Source organism: Patagioenas fasciata, chromosome 19 (assembly GCF_037038585.1).
Source record: "Patagioenas fasciata isolate bPatFas1 chromosome 19, bPatFas1.hap1, whole genome shotgun sequence".
Taxonomy (NCBI): Eukaryota; Metazoa; Chordata; class Aves; order Columbiformes; family Columbidae; genus Patagioenas; species Patagioenas fasciata.
The window spans coordinates 2864167-2881609 of record NC_092538.1 but is presented as its reverse complement, the minus strand read 5'-3'; the positions used below and the strand labels follow the sequence as shown (position 1 = coordinate 2881609).

The 17443-nt window shown below is 62.9% G+C and overlaps 1 protein-coding gene across 5 annotated transcripts; it reads right to left on the bottom strand.

Moving 5' to 3' along the window:
- Nucleotides 1-2656: 2656 nt before the first annotated feature.
- On the bottom strand, nt 2657-16070 carry SEPTIN4 (septin 4). 5 transcript variants are annotated; one of them, XM_065853013.2, is made up of 12 exons: nt 11904-11996; nt 9921-10220; nt 9600-9693; nt 9378-9464; nt 8401-8524; nt 8093-8227; nt 7889-8006; nt 7447-7548; nt 6985-7081; nt 6545-6707; nt 4342-4441; nt 2657-4069 (listed from the first exon to the last, which is right to left on the bottom strand). In XM_065853013.2, the coding sequence occupies exons 1-12, from the start codon at nt 11937-11939 to the stop codon at nt 4010-4012; spliced, it is 1416 nt and encodes a 471-aa protein (XP_065709085.1). In that variant the 5' UTR covers nt 11940-11996; the 3' UTR covers nt 2657-4009. The 5 variants fall into 5 exon arrangements, with proteins under 5 accessions (XP_065709085.1, XP_065709089.2, XP_065709086.1 ...); XM_065853017.2 differs by lacking the exon at nt 11904-11996 and adding an exon at nt 10470-10903; XM_065853014.2 differs by lacking the exon at nt 11904-11996 and adding an exon at nt 15990-16070 and having other exon boundaries at nt 2658-4069.
- Nucleotides 16071-17443: the final 1373 nt, after the last annotated feature.

The following is a 17443-nucleotide window of genomic DNA, read 5'->3' as shown; positions in this document are numbered from 1 at the left end:
GTCACCCACCAGCCCTTCTCCACAGGGTTGCTATCCATCCATCCATCCATCCATCCCTCCATCCATCCATCCCTCCATCCATCCCTCTCCCAGTCTGTGCTGGTACTGGGGTTGCCCTGACCCAGGTGCAGGACCTTGCACTTGGCCTGCTTGAATTTCATGAGGTTCACACGGACCCCCCAGCCCGTCCTGGTCCCTCTGGATGTCACCCCTTCCCTCCAGCGCATCGACCGCGCCACTCGGCTTGGTGGAAAAGCAAAACTGAAGTGTCTTGGGTGATGCAGAGACCAGGGAAAGGTGCCTGGCTTTAGCTCTCTGCCAAGCACACCTGGCGAAACCCTTTGAAATGCTTCAGCCACTTTAGCAGAGAAAAATAACACCCCCACACAGCTGCCAGGCTTTCACCGCTCACGCAGGGACAAAGGACAGCACGGGGACAGCACAGCGCTCACTCCGGAGCTCGCTGGCTCTGACACCCGTGCCTATTTGGGACAAATATCAATGGGAAAGATTTTGTGCTCTGGGATTCAGGTCATCTGGAGAACACCAGCAAGGAGAACGACTGCCAAAACCTGCACAACGATGTGACCAGCTCCAGCTCCCCTGGGGAAGGAGGCGGCTGGTGCTTGTCCCAGCCCAGCCACGCCATGGGCGACCCAGAGCAGATGACAGCAAAGCCTCTTTCCAGGCTCTCTTCGCTGTGAGACCGTGGAGCAGGGTCCCATCCATGGGGGACATGGGGAGCACATCCTGCCCGAGCTCTCGCAGGCCACTCTGCTGCACAGGGAGCAGAGGAAGGGACAGAGGGCCCTGGGTGGCCCCAAAGGAGCTTGGAGCAAAGCAGGGGGCACAGAAACCCAGGGAGGGTCTTGGAGATGGGTCCAGAGAGGATCCAGGTGTATATGGGGAGGGGGAAAGGGATGGGACGGTGCAGGGGGTGTCACACAGGGTGGGAGTGAGCATGCAGGGACCAGAGCCAAGCTGGTGGGTACAGAGGTGATCGAGCAGGTGGCAGGAGCAAAGTCCTGCAGAGGGAAACAGAGCTGGAGGGGTTTGGGGGATTAAAGAGGAATGGGAGAGACCCAGGAAAGAATCTGGGGGTGGGGGATGTGAGTACCAGCAGGGGGAAGCACAGAAGCTGTGATATTTGGGATCAGAGGAACTGGAAAGAGGATGCAGAGGGGAAGAGGGATGGGGAGAACCTACAGTGCACAGAGAAGTGAGCAGAATGGGTGCCCCGGGGGTGGGGGCAAGGCTGGTTTGCCAGTCCTCACCCCCCCAACACACAGGCTTCCTACCTGGGGAGTGCTCAGCACAGCAAATGAGCTGGGGCTGCGGGTAGTACCAGCACCCCCACCCCAGACAGCAAAGGGCGAACCATGGCAACAGCAGATCCCACAACACATCCAGTACCCATCAGGGGGAAATAAAACACCTGAGTGGGGGCGGGTAAAGCAAGAAACCCCCACAGTGGGCACAGAGAACAGGGCTGAGCACAACATATCCCAGCACTGGGGCTGCTGGGCTTAAATTGGTGTCCAGGAGCAGAGGGGTGCAGGTGAGGATGTTCAGGGTAATGAAGGCATCAGGGTGGGGATGCCCGTGGGAGGGGGTGTTGGGGGCTCTGAGGTGCCTGGGGATGTGTGTGTGTGTCCCCAGCTGTGCAGGGGACAGGGGGACAAGCACAGCCCTGTGACACACACGTAGTGGCTGCTGCTGGGTGTCACGGTGTGGAGACCCAGGATCGCCCCAACACGCTGCCCTGGGCTGGGCCCAGGCAGGTGCTCCCCCAAACTGCCAGCACCCACTCCTGGGCAACCCCCCACTGGCTGCCACCTCTGGGCAGGCACAGCGGTGCTGGGCTGTACTGGCACCTGCTGGTTCACAGCAGGATTTGGGGAGGGCCCAGGAAGAGTAGTCAGGCACCCCACCCCGTGCTGAGCTGGATCCATCCACCAGCACCATTTGGAAGACATTGGGGTGCAGGGGGCTTGGGAGGGGGCTTGCAGGGTGAAGGGGCAGGATAGTGGGGTACAGGATGGGATAGTGGGGTGCAGGGAGAAATAGCAGGGTGCAGATGGATGACGCCCACTGGAGGGCAGGTAGAAACACAGTCCATGGATCCCAGCACCACCCCACCAGCTCCTGGTGAAGCCAAACTGGGATAACTGGGCATTGGTGCTCATGGTGGGGGACCAGCCATAGCAAGCGCCCACGGTGTATCCCAGCAGGGCTCACCACATCATGGGGGGGGCACAAGGATGTTGGGGGGCAACTCATGAAGAGCAATCGCATCCCCAGCCCAGGATCCCTGCTCTGCTCCCCCAGGTCCCATCTCGGTCCTCACACCAGCGGGACCCCAGGGCAGTGCATGGGGGGACCCTCACCCTTGGCTGCTGCCTCAGCCCCCAGGTGGGGTCCCACAGGGCTCTCCCACCCCCCTCCAAGCTGGGTGCCCCTGTGGGTGCAGCAGAACCCCCCCCAACATCCATTTTAAGCCTTTTTCCAGGAAATAGGAGCCAGAAGCCGCTGAGCGGTCACTGTCAGCCCCTGCCCGCACGGAAGCCACTCGGGGTTGCAGTCAAGCCGGGTCAGCCGTGTTTATTGAGAATGGTTGTGGAGGGATTAAAAATATTTCCACTAGCTCTGTAAGAATGTATAAACCTATACTCTGCTTCTCCCTGAATAAATGCCTCTCTGACCGTCATGCAAAGGGAGGTACTTCTGTAAGAAAATAGCAACGTTAAAAAAAGGAAAGCGCTAATACACCCTGCAGGGCCCTGCCGTGTCAGGGGGGTCCCTGCCCGCGGGGGCCAAGGGACACTCTGGCTGGCACGGGGACATGGGTGACGCACGCGGACGCTGCTCCAGCACCCTGCAGCACCCACCCCCAGTACAGCCCCCGTCAGCAGAGCCCTTGGTGTGCAAACCCCTTCGCTCAGGGGTGACCCCCCCGGGGACCACGGCTCAGGTGGCTCTGATAGGGAGGGGACACGTCCCCGCGCTAGGGAGCTCCCAGTGATCCCATTGCTCCCAGTTCTGCCTCCACCCTGCAGCTTTGCTGTCCCATCATCTCTCCCCATAGCCAGGGACACCCCTGCGGGGGACACGGCACAGTGTTCTGCAGGGCAGCAACACGGATGGGGACATCCTGGGGGGACACAGGGATGCAAAATAGTACATTGTGGGACTGCCATACAGATGGGGACATCCCTGGGGGACATGGGGACACACAGCAGTGCTTTGCTAGGAAGCAACACGGCTGGGGACATCCTTGTGGGACACATAGGGACACACAGTGCTGCTGTGTTAGGGCGCAGTGGGGACATCCTGGGGACACACAGGGACAGCACAGACAAGCGAGTGACACCAGAGGCTGACACACCAGCGAGGGACGATGCTGTCACCGCAGGCCGGGCAGCGCCGCGGGCACGTGATGGTTGTTATTGCTTTGCAGGGCCAGCGTTCCGGGGGCCAGGCTGGGGAGCCAACCTCTGATTTGGGCTTCAAGGGGCTTTCTCCAGGGACTGTCCCCCTGTGCCAGCCAAGGCCTGGGGGGGAGCAACTCTGTCCCCAGCAGCAGGGCAGATGGAGGGGCTGGGATCGCTCCCCCACTTAAGCCAGGGCCAAGCTGAGCGTAACAGTGGAAAGCAGGCAGCCCGAGGTGACACGGGGACAAGGGACACGACTGGCGAGGAGGCTGGCCAGTGGCCCTGCCCCGAGCGGCAGGGGGCACAGAGAAAGCCAAAGCTTGGGGGACAGAGCTGTCCCCAGCCCACCGGGGGTGGCTGGGGCAGCATCTGGCCGAGACAAGGGGCCTGTCCCCCTGGGTGGCCTGTCCCCTCGCTGTCCCCGCGGGCTGGGCGCTGGCCGCTTGGCGAAGGCGATACCGCAGCAGCGCAGGGTGGCGGGTGCGGCGTTGGTACCGGGGCAGGATGGAGTGCGATGTAAACATTTCTGATCTGGGGGGGTGGCAAGGAACAGGAGGAGGAGGAGGAGGAGGAGGGGGCTAGTGCGAGTCCTTCATCTGCTTCTGGATCTTCTGCAGCATCTCCTGCATCCGCCGCAGCTGGAGGGGAGCAGAGCAGGGAGCGTGGCGGGGGCTGGCACCCCCCAGCCCCCTTGCAAACCATAGTGGGGTTGAGCATCCCAAGCAAATTGGGATCCTCGAGTGCTGTGGGTTGGGAAGGGAACCTCTGACTTCCCTCCAGCACCCCCCACCATGGCTGGCAGCTGCTGGGATGTTCCAGGAAGGGTGGTCCCTTGCGGCTGGGCCATCGCTGGGGCTTGGGACATGGGGAAGGGGGTGCTCGGGGGGGCTCAGCCCACCCCCACACTCACCTCCTCGTCCTTCTCCCGTATCAGTTTCTCTGTCTCCGCGTCTGGCACTGGGGAGATGACAGGGATGGGGAAATCGGTCCCACTTTCTCGCGTCAGCTTGCTGCGGGCAGAGAGAGGAGGTGAGGACCCTGCTAGAGCCCTGCCAGCCCCTGTGACACCCCGGGGGACACTCCCCAATGGTGCTGCAGCCCTGGACAGCCCAAACCTTGCAGATACCCACCTGCACAGACCCTGCACCCCCTTGGGCAGGCCCTTTTCCTGGCGGGAGGGAACAAGGACACCTCCAGGTTCCTTCCCAAACCTCAGCATCTCTGATCTGCTGCAAACCAGTTTGGGGAGACCCAGGGAGGCACCAGCACAGCAGGGGTGTCAGGGACCCCCCGGGCACAGAGCCCGCCTGGGTGCTTCAGTCTGGGCTTGGGCTCTCTTCACCCAGCATTTTCTCTGCTGCTTTCAAACATCATAAACTCAGCACCTCCTTCCTCTCCCACATCCCCAGCCCTGTGGCAGGATGGGGTCCCCGAGCACCCCACTGCCTGGTCATGTCCCTTTTTCCCCGCAAGCATCAGCTCCCACTCAAGCCCATCCTTGCTGGAGGGAGCTGCAGGTGTGCCCCGGGGACACTCCACCGCGCAGAACCACAGCGAGCAAAATCAATGGCTTGTCCCATGCCACCCACAATGGGGAGGGACCAGCTCTCCCAGCTGGGTCCCTGTGGATCCCACACGCTGCCACGTGGCTGGGACACCACTGTCACGACTGGCAAGCGTCACATGTGACGCCGTGTGCCACCGCCAGTGCATCCCCTCCACATGCCAAGGGTGAAGGACACGGCGGGTGTTGCACATGCGAGCTGAGACCTGGGGGGTCCCGGTCATGCCCGGGGCTGTGTCAGCGTGTTAAGGGTTTTGGCTGCATTTTGAGCTGCTTTGGAAGTCACTGCCCCTTGTCACGGCTCCTCGCCCAGAGGGACCCAGGGGAAGCTGGCAGCAAGACAAGGCTTCAGGCACTGGGCACAGGGCAAGTGGCTTCAACAGCCTGGGAAAACCTTCCTTCCGCTGCCTCCTGCGCCCCAAAACCGCATCCCCCTGGGAGGGCAGGACAATGGGGGTGCCCACCCTGCAGCCCTGCCCTTGTGCTGGGAAACTCTGGGTGCCACCACCCAGGGACACATCCCCCCATCCCCCTTTGCCTGGGTGAGCCAGGGTGCTGGTACTGGCACCCAAGGGTGACTTGTATGGGTGGTCACAGGGCCAGTTCTCCCCAGGAGCAGTTGCCTGGCCCCTGCATGGGCACAGAAGGACCAAGACAGCATTGGGTGCCAACAAGTACTTTATGTAGGGGCCAGGAGGGCAGTGGGAGGGGGAGGAGGGCAGAGGGGCCCAAGGTGGTCCTGGCCTGATCCCGGCTCAGTCGGTGGAGCAGTCGCTGCAGCACAGCCTCAGCGTGGCAGGGTGTCGCCTTCTCTGGCAGCACGTATGGAGAGACCAGTTTAGAGGCACCTAAAGCCATCCCCACCACCAGCACTGCTGCTTCAGCCCCCCCTGACCCACAGAGCCTCCGCTCGCTTCAGCGCCCCGACGGGGCCTGCACAGCCCCACAGGGACCCTGCTATGGGGGGATTCCCCCCAGTATCTTGAGGTGGGATGCAGGTGCCATGAATCTGCCCAGCACCGACAGCACAGCTCTGGGACCAGCTGTTTTCTGGGTCCTGCTCCGGCCTCAGAGCCTGCATGGTCCCCCTCACCACTGGAGCATCCCACCTCACCTGTCCTGCACAGTACGGGGTCTGTCTCGCTGCTGGAGCATCCCCCAAGACACTCTCACCCAGGGGGATGCGGGGTCCCCCATGCTGCTGGAGCATCCTTGCCTGAGCTGCCCCCAGGGAGCTGCAGGGTCCACAACATTGCTGGAGCATCCCCCAAATCCAGCTCTGGGGGGATGCAGGGTCTCCCTTGCTGCTGGAGCATCCCCCCCGCCAACCAGTCCCAGTCCAATGGCACAAGAAGAACCCCCCACCACCCTGGGGCATCCCCCACATCACCAATTCTTCCTCATCCAGCCCACCACAATGCCCAGCATGGACCCACACACAACCCCAGTCCCCCAAGATCACCACTTGCAATGGGCCAAGGTCACCCCAAAGAGAGGAGAAGTCCCTCCAGGCCCCCTGCAAGCTGGCACCCTGCTCCAGGCCCCGTACTTGCGGTTCCTCTCCTTCACCACCATGCGGGTCATGCTCTGGATGCACTGCGTGCGGTAGTTCTCGTAGTGGGTTTCCCGCGTCACGTCCTTCAGGTCCTGCATATGGGTCCTCACCAGCATCGTCCGCAGCTTCACAAAGTCACAGTGGGACGGGTTCTCCACTGCAGGGGGAACCCGAGGTCAGGGGGCCACAACCAGCCCCCTGTGTCCCCCTGTGCCACCACGGGCCATGTTGGGCATTGGAACAGGCTGCCCAGGGCAGTGATAGAGTCACCATCCCTGGAGGGGTTTGGGGGACACATAGATGAAGTTCTTAGCGACATGGTTTAGTGTCAGTGTTGGGTTAACGGTTGGACTCAATGATCTTGAGGGTCTCTTCAAACCAAAATGATTCTATGATGTCCCCAAAAGGACCCCATGGGCACAGCCCAGCGTTACCTTCCACGATGCCCCAGGGGTAGAGGCGCCCACGGACGCGCCGGCCTTTGACCTCCACGATTGTGTTGCTGCCAATGATGGCGAAGGGGATGCTCTCCTGCGGGAGGACAGCAGGGGCTGGCAGAGCTCGATCTTGGCTGACGTGGTCCCTCCACATGCATCTCCTGGGCTGTATCCATCCCCATTTGCCAAGATCTCCCTGAGCCTCAGCCATGGAGACCCCCAGGTGGGACAGGGGACAGCAGCATGGGTTTCTCCACCCCAGCCCCACAAGCTGCAGGTGGCACCTGCTAGGTCTTGGTGACACATCTGGGCAATGCAATATGTGCCAACCTCACCATGCTGGGGTTGCTGGAGACCTTGTGGGGCCCCAAAGAATCCTAAAGGTACCCCAGGAGGACGTGTCCTCTTGGCCATGGAGCTCTGCTCCTCCAAGGATGGAACTAGAGGGGCCAGACCGACCTTCAGTGCCTGGTCTTGCAGCTTGAACTCCTCATCCTCATCTGAGTCGCACTCGGGGAACTGGTAGATGCGGATGCCGTACTGGTCGACCTCCTCCCGGATCTGGAGGCAGACAGCCCCACTGAGGGCACGGCTCTGGCCCTCAGAAAGGCACCAGTGTCCCCCAAGGACCCACAAAAGCCTGTCCCCCAAAACTTAGATGTCGTGGACACCCCTTCAGGTCCTTCCAGCCCCCAGCTGAACACCAGAGAGATGTGTCCTTGGTGGCCACGTGGGCAACACTGTCCTCTACAGTGCTGCAAGCGTGGAGGATTCTCTGTGGCAAAGCCCAAGCAGGGGATGGAGAGAGGATCCAGCGAAATGGGGACCCCATCCCCCAGGGTACTCCCGTTCCCAGGGACCTGCTGGGATGGCTCCAGCCTGGGATAACTCGCCCCCTTACCTTGTTCTTCATGCGCTCCACCTCGGAGGGCGTCAGAGTGTCAGCCTTGGCCAGCACCGGCACGATGTTCACCCGCTGGTGCAGGGCTCTCATGAACTCCACGTCCAGGGGCCGGAGGCTGTGGGGGGAGCCCAGTGAGCACCATCTCGCTGAGCCCCTTCCCCAGCACCCCTTCTCAGCAGCGCAGGCAGGGGCTGCCCGTACCCGTGACCAAAGGGGGAGATGAAGTAGAGGCAGCAGTGGACGCGGTTGTCCTGGATGTTCTTGCGGTTGAGGCCGCTTTCATCACGGAAATACTGTTCGAACTGCTGGTCGATGTAGTCAGCAACTGGCTTCCAGCTGCGGGGACAGGGTGGTGACCATCACAGTCCCCTGTGGGACCCCTGGGCTTTTCCTGGAGCCCCAGCTCAACAGGTCCCATGGCTCAGCATTGCAGCCTGAGGACCCATGGGAATCCCACCCATGGAGGTGCTGCCCAGCCCCAGGGAGACCCCCACCCCCATGGGACATACCACTCGGTATTGTCGACAGCGTCACCAAAGCCCGGCGTGTCCACGATGGTCAGGCGCAGCTTGACACCCTTCTCCTCGATGTCCACCACGTGCTTGGTGATCTCCACCGTCTGTGTGATGCGCTCTGTGGTGGCGGAAGAGAGGTCAATGGTGGGGGGGACACCCCAGGTGAGAGACAATGAGGGTGTCACAGAGAGATGCTGCAGCTCCCGAGTGTCACCCTCCACCCTGGGGGCTGGGGTGGCTTTGCAGGATCAGCCCCGATGTGCACTGGGGTCCAGCATCATGCTCCATTCCATGACCCCCGCATCCACCCATCTCTCGGTGGCTGTACCACCACTCCCCGTGACAGCCCAGCTCTGGCAGCACAGGGGTCTGTGGGAACATTTTTGGCTCCCTGTACCCCCACGTGTGACCCCACAGTTCTGGGGCTGCACATGGCCCCAGGCACCTCCATGTCCCTGCATCCCTGTGTCACCAAGGATGCTCCCATGGTACTGTGTGCGTGTGGCCGCAAGCATTTTGGCTTTTGCTCCGAGCAACGGAAACAAATCAAACAATTGCCTCAAAACAAATCAAACAACCGCCTCGAACCCCTGAGGATTTGGGCAAGTTTGGGCAATTTTAATTCAAACACCACCTGCAGCTGAACCGGCACCGTGCCCCAGACCCTGACTGTCCCCAGCCTCCCGGATTTGTCCCAGCTCCGGCTGATCCCCACAAGCCAGGACTTGTTTTCCCTGCAGGGACAAAGCCCCGGCGGGAGGTCCCTGTGCTAGGCAGCAGGGGGGTCCCTGTGGCCTTGGAGCAGTCCCCAGTGCCATCACGCAGCTGCCAGCATGTCACACGTGGCTTCAGAGACCCGGAGGAGCCCAGCTGGGCAGGGAGAGGGACTGCAGACTCTCGGGAGTAGCGTGGGGCTCTGCAGCCCCGCAGGACACACAGGACACCCCATTCCTATGACTGTCCCCCCTCACCTTCGGCGTTGAGCAGCTTGCGGTCCCTGTACATGTCCGTCAGGAAGAGGCTGTTGACCAGGGTGGACTTGCCCAGCCCGGATTCCCCTGGGACAGAGGGACAAGGATGAGTACGTCAGCTGTTAACAGGGGACACAAGACTCTGGCCATGTCCTGGCGAAGTTGGGACAGCCCCCCCTCCATGGTTTTTGGGATCCAGAGCAGGGTCAGGACCCCCCGTACCTGCCACCATGAGGGTGAAGTCAAAGCCCTTCTTCACCGACTTGCGATGGACCTGGTTGGGCAGTGTGGCAAAGCCCACATACTCCTTGTCATCCTGCAGAGGGGACATGGGACAGAGGATGTCACCATCCCACCCCACTCCCATCCTGAGAGGCCACCCCCTTCTCCCTTGCACCTCAGGAGATCCCCCACAGTTGGAGCACTGCAGGATGCAGCCATGTCCACCCCAGCCCCTTGGGTTCAGACAGGGGGAGCATCCTCTACAGTCACTCCTGCAGCCCCTTGGCCCATGTTCTCCCATCCCTGCAGATGCGTTTTCACCTCGGAGGAGTCGTAGGGGTCCAGCTGCCCCCAGGGGCTCCGCGGGCGGTTGGGGCTGGGGGGCGGGGGGGCGGTGATGTGCTGCTGGAAATCCAAGGGCCGAGAGCGGGAGAAGATTCTGGTGTCCCTCTCGTCGATGGCTTCGTCGGGGGGAACCCTGCCCACACCAGAAAGGTGGTGGCCGGGCTCCCGCCGGCCCTCTGGCGTCTCCACCATCCTGGGGCTGTCGGTTGGTGGGCAATCCCGCAGGAGCTGGGTCAGCTCAGCCTCCTCCGAGTCCTCCTTCAGGAAACGCTTTATCTAGGGACCAAGGGAGGTGGTGACACTAATGGTGGCAGTGCCAGCCTGAGGTGGCATCACCCAACTCAGCATCATGAGCCCCCTGAGCTGCAGCAGACAGACACATGCACCCCAAGGATGGCAGGGATGGGAGGAGAGGGGACACACAGCCACCCTAGGGGACCAGCCACCACCCTGGGGACAGCTATGGGGACAGCTATGGGGGTGGCAGTGGGGACAGCCGTGGTCCCATGCACCGCGGGTGCTTACAGCTTGTGGCGCAGGGATGGCAGCCGGCTCCTGGCACTCTGGGGGACAAGGACAGGGACCTTCCCCCTGGGCACCCTGCTGCTCCTTGGGGTCTTCTGGGGGAGGCAGGACCCCCACGCACCCCATGGCCTGCTGGGAGGATGGGGAGGGGACACCAAGATAGATGAACAGCAGCAGTGGCAGAGCTGGCAGGGGGGCCAGACCCGGGGTGACAGATGGTGGGCAGGGGTCTGTCTGTCCCCTGACCCATCTGCCCACTCCCAGGGGGTGACAAGGACACAAGGGGCTCCTGTCCCTGCGGTCGCAGGGGACAGATCGACTCACAGCCCTCACCAGCCCCACGTGCAAAGGGGCAGCACAACCTGTTGTGCAAGGGGGCTACGAACCACACAGCCACCCCATGGCCGTGTCCTCACGTGCACGGGGACCCCAATAGCCCCTTGCCCTGGCTCTGCCCGTCCCGGAGCTGGTGCAGGCAGCAGCCGTGCAAGGGCGGGGGGAGCCGGGTGCGGTGGCCCCTGCAATGGTGGCCCCAGGGGGTGGCGGGGCTGGGACAAGGGACAGGGACGGCTCCACATCCTGTTTACTAGCGCTGGCGGGAGAGGACACGTTCCAAGGGCATGTCCGGCATCGACTCCCATGGCACCGAGCCGTCCTGCACCAGCCCCACGGGGAGGGATACTCCCAAATGGGGGGCACACCAGGCCCGGGGGAGCCCCCGATCCTTCACCCTCCAACCCGAGGGTCAGCGCAACCCCCAGATCTGGGCCCTCCATGGGGACACGTGTCCTCTCCCGTCCTGTGTCCCTGCTCCACCCACGGGGGGGACAGCCATGCCGGCGGCAAGGCGAGATGCACCGAATTAGCTGAAAACAAGGTCACGGCGCTGCCGGGGCTGCGCGCTCACATGCCTGCCCCCTGCCCCCCCCACGGCCCCCAGCACCGGGGGCCACAGTCCCAGGCTGAGGGGGCAGCAGGTGCCCCGGAGCAGGGGCTGCAGGGCCCCCACGCTTCCCTCTCCCCCAGCAGGCTGACAGCACTTGGTGTGTCTGTGTGACCATCCTCTTGCTCACCGACCTTGGCCTGGGGGGGCTCAGCACCAGCCCCCACCAGCGCACACAGGGCTGGGACATGATGCCGCCACTACCAAGTGCTCTCGGCCCCACTGCTACTCCATCCAATGGGGCTCCAGCCCTTCGGGGGTCCCCCCTGTCCCCCATCCCCAGACACACCAATGGCCTCACCGATGCTGCGGCACGGGGGGGCTGCACCGCACCCTCAGGGGGTTCTGCACCAAGTGCATCCCCCAGCAGCAGCTGTCCCAGGGATGGATCATCAACTGCGCCACGTTTCCGCAGCACCGGGGTGCTCCAGGTCCCCCATCCCCATCTGCCCCCTCTCTTGTCCCACCAGGGAGGGACACTGTCCCCATACCTCTTGCCCAGGCTGCAGCTCCGGGCAGGTGGCCATGGCAGAGCCGGCGGCACTCGTGGCCAGGAGAGGATGGTGAGCAGCACCAGCTGCACTGAGGGTCGGGGAGGGATGGGGAGCAGCATTAGCATAACTCCACCCTGGGCAGGCAGCGGCACCCACGGCACCCAACAGCCAGGAACGGCCCCTGCGGGTGCTGGGGGCAGGACCAGCGGGGGGCACAGGAGGGGAGAGCCCAGGCCAGCTCCTGCCTGGCTGCCGACGGTGTCAGCAACCGACAAAGTGCTGTTGGCCAAGGAGGTGGCAAGGCAGGTCCTGGGGGGCTGCGTGACCATCACCATCATCACCAGCCCCCACAGGCTGAGCACACAGCTTGGCTATAGCTCAGGAGGACATTCAGCCCTGGAAAACACCTTCATCCCAAACAAAAACCTCCTCCATCCAGGAAAATAAACTCCTCCATCCCAGGACAATAACCTCCTCCATCCCTGTGTGCACCAGATCCTCTCCTGCTTCCCACTCTGGAGCACAGCACAGCTGCCAGGCAGGATCCCACAACCTCTTCAAGAGGAAAAACTGGGTTTCCTGTGGAAGCCTCTTTGAAAACTCAACATTTTTGCACCTGACAATTAAAGCTTCCCCACACAGTTCCAAGTCATTGCTCCAGCTGGGCTTGATGGGTCCAGCCAGGACAGACCCTGGGCTCCCCAGTTTAGGAAGGACAAGGAATTACTGGAGAGATTCCAGTGGAGGGACACAGAGGCGCTGAGGGGTCTGGAGCATCTTTGTGATGAGGAGACACTGAGAGAGCTGGGGCTGTTGAGCTGGAGAAGAGAAGCTGAGAGGATCTGATCAATGGGATCAATAGCTCAGGGTGGGTGTCAGAGGATGGACCAGACTCTGTTCAGTGGTGCCCAGCGCCAGGGTGAGGGGCAACGGGCACAGACTGAAACACAGGAGGCTCCATGTGAACATGAGCAGAAACTTGTTTGCTGGGAGGTGCCAGAGCCTGGCCCAGGCTGCCCAGAGCGGGTGTGGAGTCTCCTTCTCTGAGCCATTCAAACCCGCCTGGACCCACCTGTGTGATCTGCTCTGTGACCCTGGGTGAGCAGGGCTGGGCTGGGGATCTGCAGAGCTCCTGCAGCCCAACCAGCCTGGGGTTCTGTGGTTCTGTGACCCAGCCCTGGGCTGGGAGAAGCAGGGATGGTGTCCACCACAGGGATCCCTGGCAGGAGCTCCAGCAGCCCTGCCTCAGTTTCCCCAACTCATCCTTGGGCAGGCAAAGGGTTAACAGTGCCCCAGGAGGAGCCGCAGGTGGCAGTGACCACCTGAGCTGTCACTGCTGGGGTCACCCAGGACAGTGATTCACCTTGACACATATCGAGATGCATTAGAGCAGCTCAGGTGCAGAGACGGGTTTGCTCAGCCGTGGAAGGGCTGCGCTCACTAGGAAAGCGCTAAAAAGCCCCTGAGCATCGGCTGGTGCCGGGACAGGTGTGATGAACCGTGAATCTGCTGGACACTGAGAAGGGCCTGGATGCTTCTGTGCTGGTCCCCCGCGCCCCCAGGTCCCAGCCGCACTCCTAACCCCAGTGCCACATCTCCCCCACACAGCTCTGAAGCCACCCAATGCAGGACACCCTGGCATGTGGCCCTGCTCAGCCCAGACCCAGGGGAGCGATGTCACTTGTCCCTTGGCTGACACTGCCCCCTCCCAGTGGCTTTGCAGCCCCTTTCCCCACCCGGCAGGCTGCAGCACCCCCCACCACACCAGCAGCCTGGCCAGGCTCTGCACCCCACCAGCGGTGCCCCTCACCCCCCAAAAACCCCCTACTGAGCATAGCACAGATCTCCAACGACACTTCCTAACTGTCCCACCCTGCGCTCCCGGCAGGAACGGGGCGGGGGGGGGATTTACTGCCTGGGGCAGTGCCGGTGCCCCTGTAAGCGGATTACACGCCCGTCTGCGCGTGAGCCGTCACTGGGGCTGTCACCAGCCCCGCAGCTCCAGTGAGGTGACACACGCATTGCCTTGTCCCCACATGTCACACTCCACTGAACCGTTCCCGCATGGTGACAGCCTGGGGCTGTGGCAGAGGGGAGCACGGAGGCAGTGGGCAAAGCCTGAGCTGGGAAAGCCACCGGCTGCCTGTTAGCACCTTTCTGCCCGGCACCACATTCCCACAGGATGTGTTTTCCCAGTCTGTTTCTGCAGGGAAAGAAAGGAAATGTTCGAGTGAGGGGCTGTCCCCACAGCCAGGGGACAGTCAGGCTGGCCAAGGTGTCCCCAGCCCACCCAAAAGTGACATCCAGATGTGCCCCCCATGGCACAGCGTGCACAATGGCTGAGCATCCCAAGCACTAACACCCTGATCCAAAGGCACAAACTCCACGTGGAACAATGGCACGGTGGCCCCTGGCAAAGCCCAGCTCTGCTGGGACCAGCCCAGCTCCTGCCCAGCACAACTGGCACCTGGGCTGTGCTTGTTCTGACCTGCCTCCGGATGCCTGGGATGCTCCAACCAGTGTGCTGGAATTGGAGTTCTGTACACCCAGCTCCCCCCTCCCACTCCATCGGCAGCATCTCAGTTGGGAAACTTGGTCCATCAACAGCGTGAGCAGGAGCAGGGTGCCAGGCACCCTATGGAAGCAGTGGCATGGGTCAGCATGTCATGGGCAGGGTGTCAGCGTCAGGCAAGTGAGCACATGGGACGCGAGCTTTTTCAAAACATTCCTCATTGCAGCAGCTCCCACCCCTTCCTTGCAGGGAATCCTCCAGTTTGAAGAACCCACAAGCACCTGCACAGGGACCCTGGCATGGGACCACGTGCAGTGGCTCCTCCTAACTGGCAAGTGACAGTGGGGCCTGTCCAGGCTGGAAACAAGGTGACATCTCAGCTCATGGAGATGGGTGAGAAGATGCAGCCCACTAAGAGCGGGGAGCAGCAGTCGAGGGGGACAATTGCTCTTCTCACTTCTCTGGGTGAGCCGTGGACCACATTGGGGACAAAGGGATGTGGCACCAGTGTCAGAGAGCACCAGCTCTACCTTCACGGGTCCTTCTGGATGCGTCTGCACCCACCTCCAGCCTCAAATCACCCCACAGCCACAGCAGCCCAGCTGTTGCTGTCATCCCCCCCCCAGATGTTTCCAAGCCTGGCTCTGTCTGACCCCAAAGCTGGGGTTTGGAGCCTTTTGGGAAGGGGCTCGCCGGAGCTGGTTGCGACACACTCCGCCAGCCGCCCTCCTATCCGGTTTCACTGCGTCCCTCTCCGGAGGAATGTGCCGGTCCCTTTCCCACGGCAGCTGCTGGGGAAGGACAGCCACGACGGTCCCCATCAAGAGGGGTTGTCCCAGTGCCCATGGCCCTGATGCCATGCAAATCGTGGCCACAACCCTCCATCTCCATCCCCACCCTGGGTATGGTGAGTGCCCCGTGGGGACGTGGCCCTGATGAGTGGCTTCTGGGGACTGTCACCACCAAAGAAGGGTGAGGCGGGACAAGCGACGCAGGACAGGCTCTCACCGAGCCCGGAGGCTCTGCAGGTAACTGCAGAGACGGCTCCAAAGCGCAGCCGGGCTCCGGGCGTGCGCGACGGTCCCCGCAGGAGGGCCCGGCCAGGCTGGCAGCGCCACCGGGACCGCAGCCCGGGGGACCTGCCAAAGGCACGGCTGGGTGACCGATGCTCTGCTCAGAGCACCGCCTGCCCACGCAGCGACATCCCGGGGGTGCCGCAGGTCGCGGGGACACGCAGGTGCCACTCAAAGGCAGTGTCGCTTTGCCGGGAGGTGCCCGTCCCGGTGCCACGGTGAGAAGCGGCGGGCAGGCGACCCCGCGGTCTCCCCGATATCAGCAGCGTGACCTCCCCATCTGCTCCCAGGCTGCTCCCGGGACGCTGCCCTGCTGCTGCCCTCCAGGACGAGGCAAGTGTCGTCGTCCCCCCGCCCCGCTGCGGCACCGGCGGCCCCGGCCCGCTCCGCCCCCGCCGCACCGTCACCTTCACGGAGGGCACCGGGAGCGGGCCCGGCCCCTTGGCGCGGTGCAGCCGGGCCCGGCTCTGCCCGGTCCCCCCCCGCCGCCGGCCTTACCATGGCTGCGGCGCTGGGCGCCGTCCGGGAGCGGCGGCTGCCGAGCGGCACGGCCGGGCCCGGGCCGGGATTAGCAGAAATAGCAGCCGGCGGGGGCGGCCCGGGGCGGGGCGGGCGGCGGGCGGGGCGGGGGCGGCCTCTCGGCACCACCGACACCGAGCACCGGCATCAGCATCCGGCACCGGGAACAAGCGCTGTACACGGGGCACCACGACCAGCATCAACACCCGGCACTGCCATCACCACCGGGCAGTGGCACCACACACCGGTATCAGCACCGGGCACCGGACCAGCATCCGGCACTGGCATCAGCATTGGACACTGGCACCAGGAACCGGGCACAGGCGCTGTGCGCTGGGACCAGGCACTGTACACGAGTCATCAGCTCCATGCACCAGCACTGGCATCAGCACCCAGCACCTGGCACTGGTTTTAGCACTTGGCACCAGCATCAGCATCTGGCAGCGGGAACCGGCACCGTGCACTGGGACCAGGGATGGCACATGGGGCACCCGGCACCAGCATCAGCACCGCGCACCAGCATCAGCACCAGGCACCAGCATCAGCACCAGGCACCAGCACCAACACCCAGCATCAGCACCTGATGCCAGCAACAGCATCTGGCAGTGGACACCGCCACCATGCACCGGGAAACACACAGATGGCATGGGGCAGGGATACAAGGCAGCAGCATCAGGGTCTTAGTACAGGGCACTGGGAACAGGACACCTGCTCTGGGTACAGGGCATTGGCACTGGATACCAGGTACAGGGCACCAGTACCACATATTGGTGCAGGTGAGAGAGAACGGCCCCAGCACCAGGGAGTGACATTCTGGTGGTTGGCACCAGTATCAGGCATGGCTCAGCAGGTACTGGGCACTAGTCACTGCCACTAGCAGCACTGGGCACCGGGTACCAGTTAGCAGGTATTGGATACTGGGAACAAACGCACTGGCACCATGTCACACATTGGGCACCGTACGCTGGGTACCAGGGACTGGACACTGCACTGAGCACAGGGCAACAGCTCCCAGTCTTTCCCAGTGATCCCTCTGCAAAATCCCAGCCTGCCTCCCTCCGCTGGAGCCTTTCCTCGGGCTGGTGCTGGGTGATCCTGCTGGAAACCTGGCAGGGGAAACCAGCAACCCTGCGGACAGTGTCCCTTTCCCATCCTCATCCCATGCTGGGGGCTGCAGCCTCTGCCTGGGATGTCCCCAGTCCGTGTTGCCACAGGCAGTGGGTGCCAGCAACACGTGGCTGCACCCCTCTGTCCCCGCTGAGGGCAGGGGAGGACGCTGGCACAGCCAGGGTGTTTGTGTTCCCGGCCATGAAAGGCGCTGGGGGGGTCCTGGCCGGCGGTGGCCATTCCCCACGACGAGCAGCTGGCAGAGGCTCAGGCATTACCAAATTTCAGCCACCTGCTCCAGCCACCTACTGGGGCTGTCCTCATGC

Excerpts from the sequence above, each read along its gene's own strand:
- SEPTIN4 (XM_065853017.2), bottom strand. The coding sequence starts at position 10,595 with ATGGGGTGCGTGGGGGTCCTGCCTCCCCCAGAAGACCCCAAGGAGCAG. Across the intron at positions 8,228-8,400 it reads GCTGTCGACAATACCGAGTG|CTGGAAGCCAGTTGCTGACT; the intron begins GTATGTCCCATG and ends CTGTCCCCGCAG. Across the intron at positions 7,082-7,446 it reads TGCAAGACCAGGCACTGAAG|GAGAGCATCCCCTTCGCCAT; the intron begins GTCGGTCTGGCC and ends GTCCTCCCGCAG.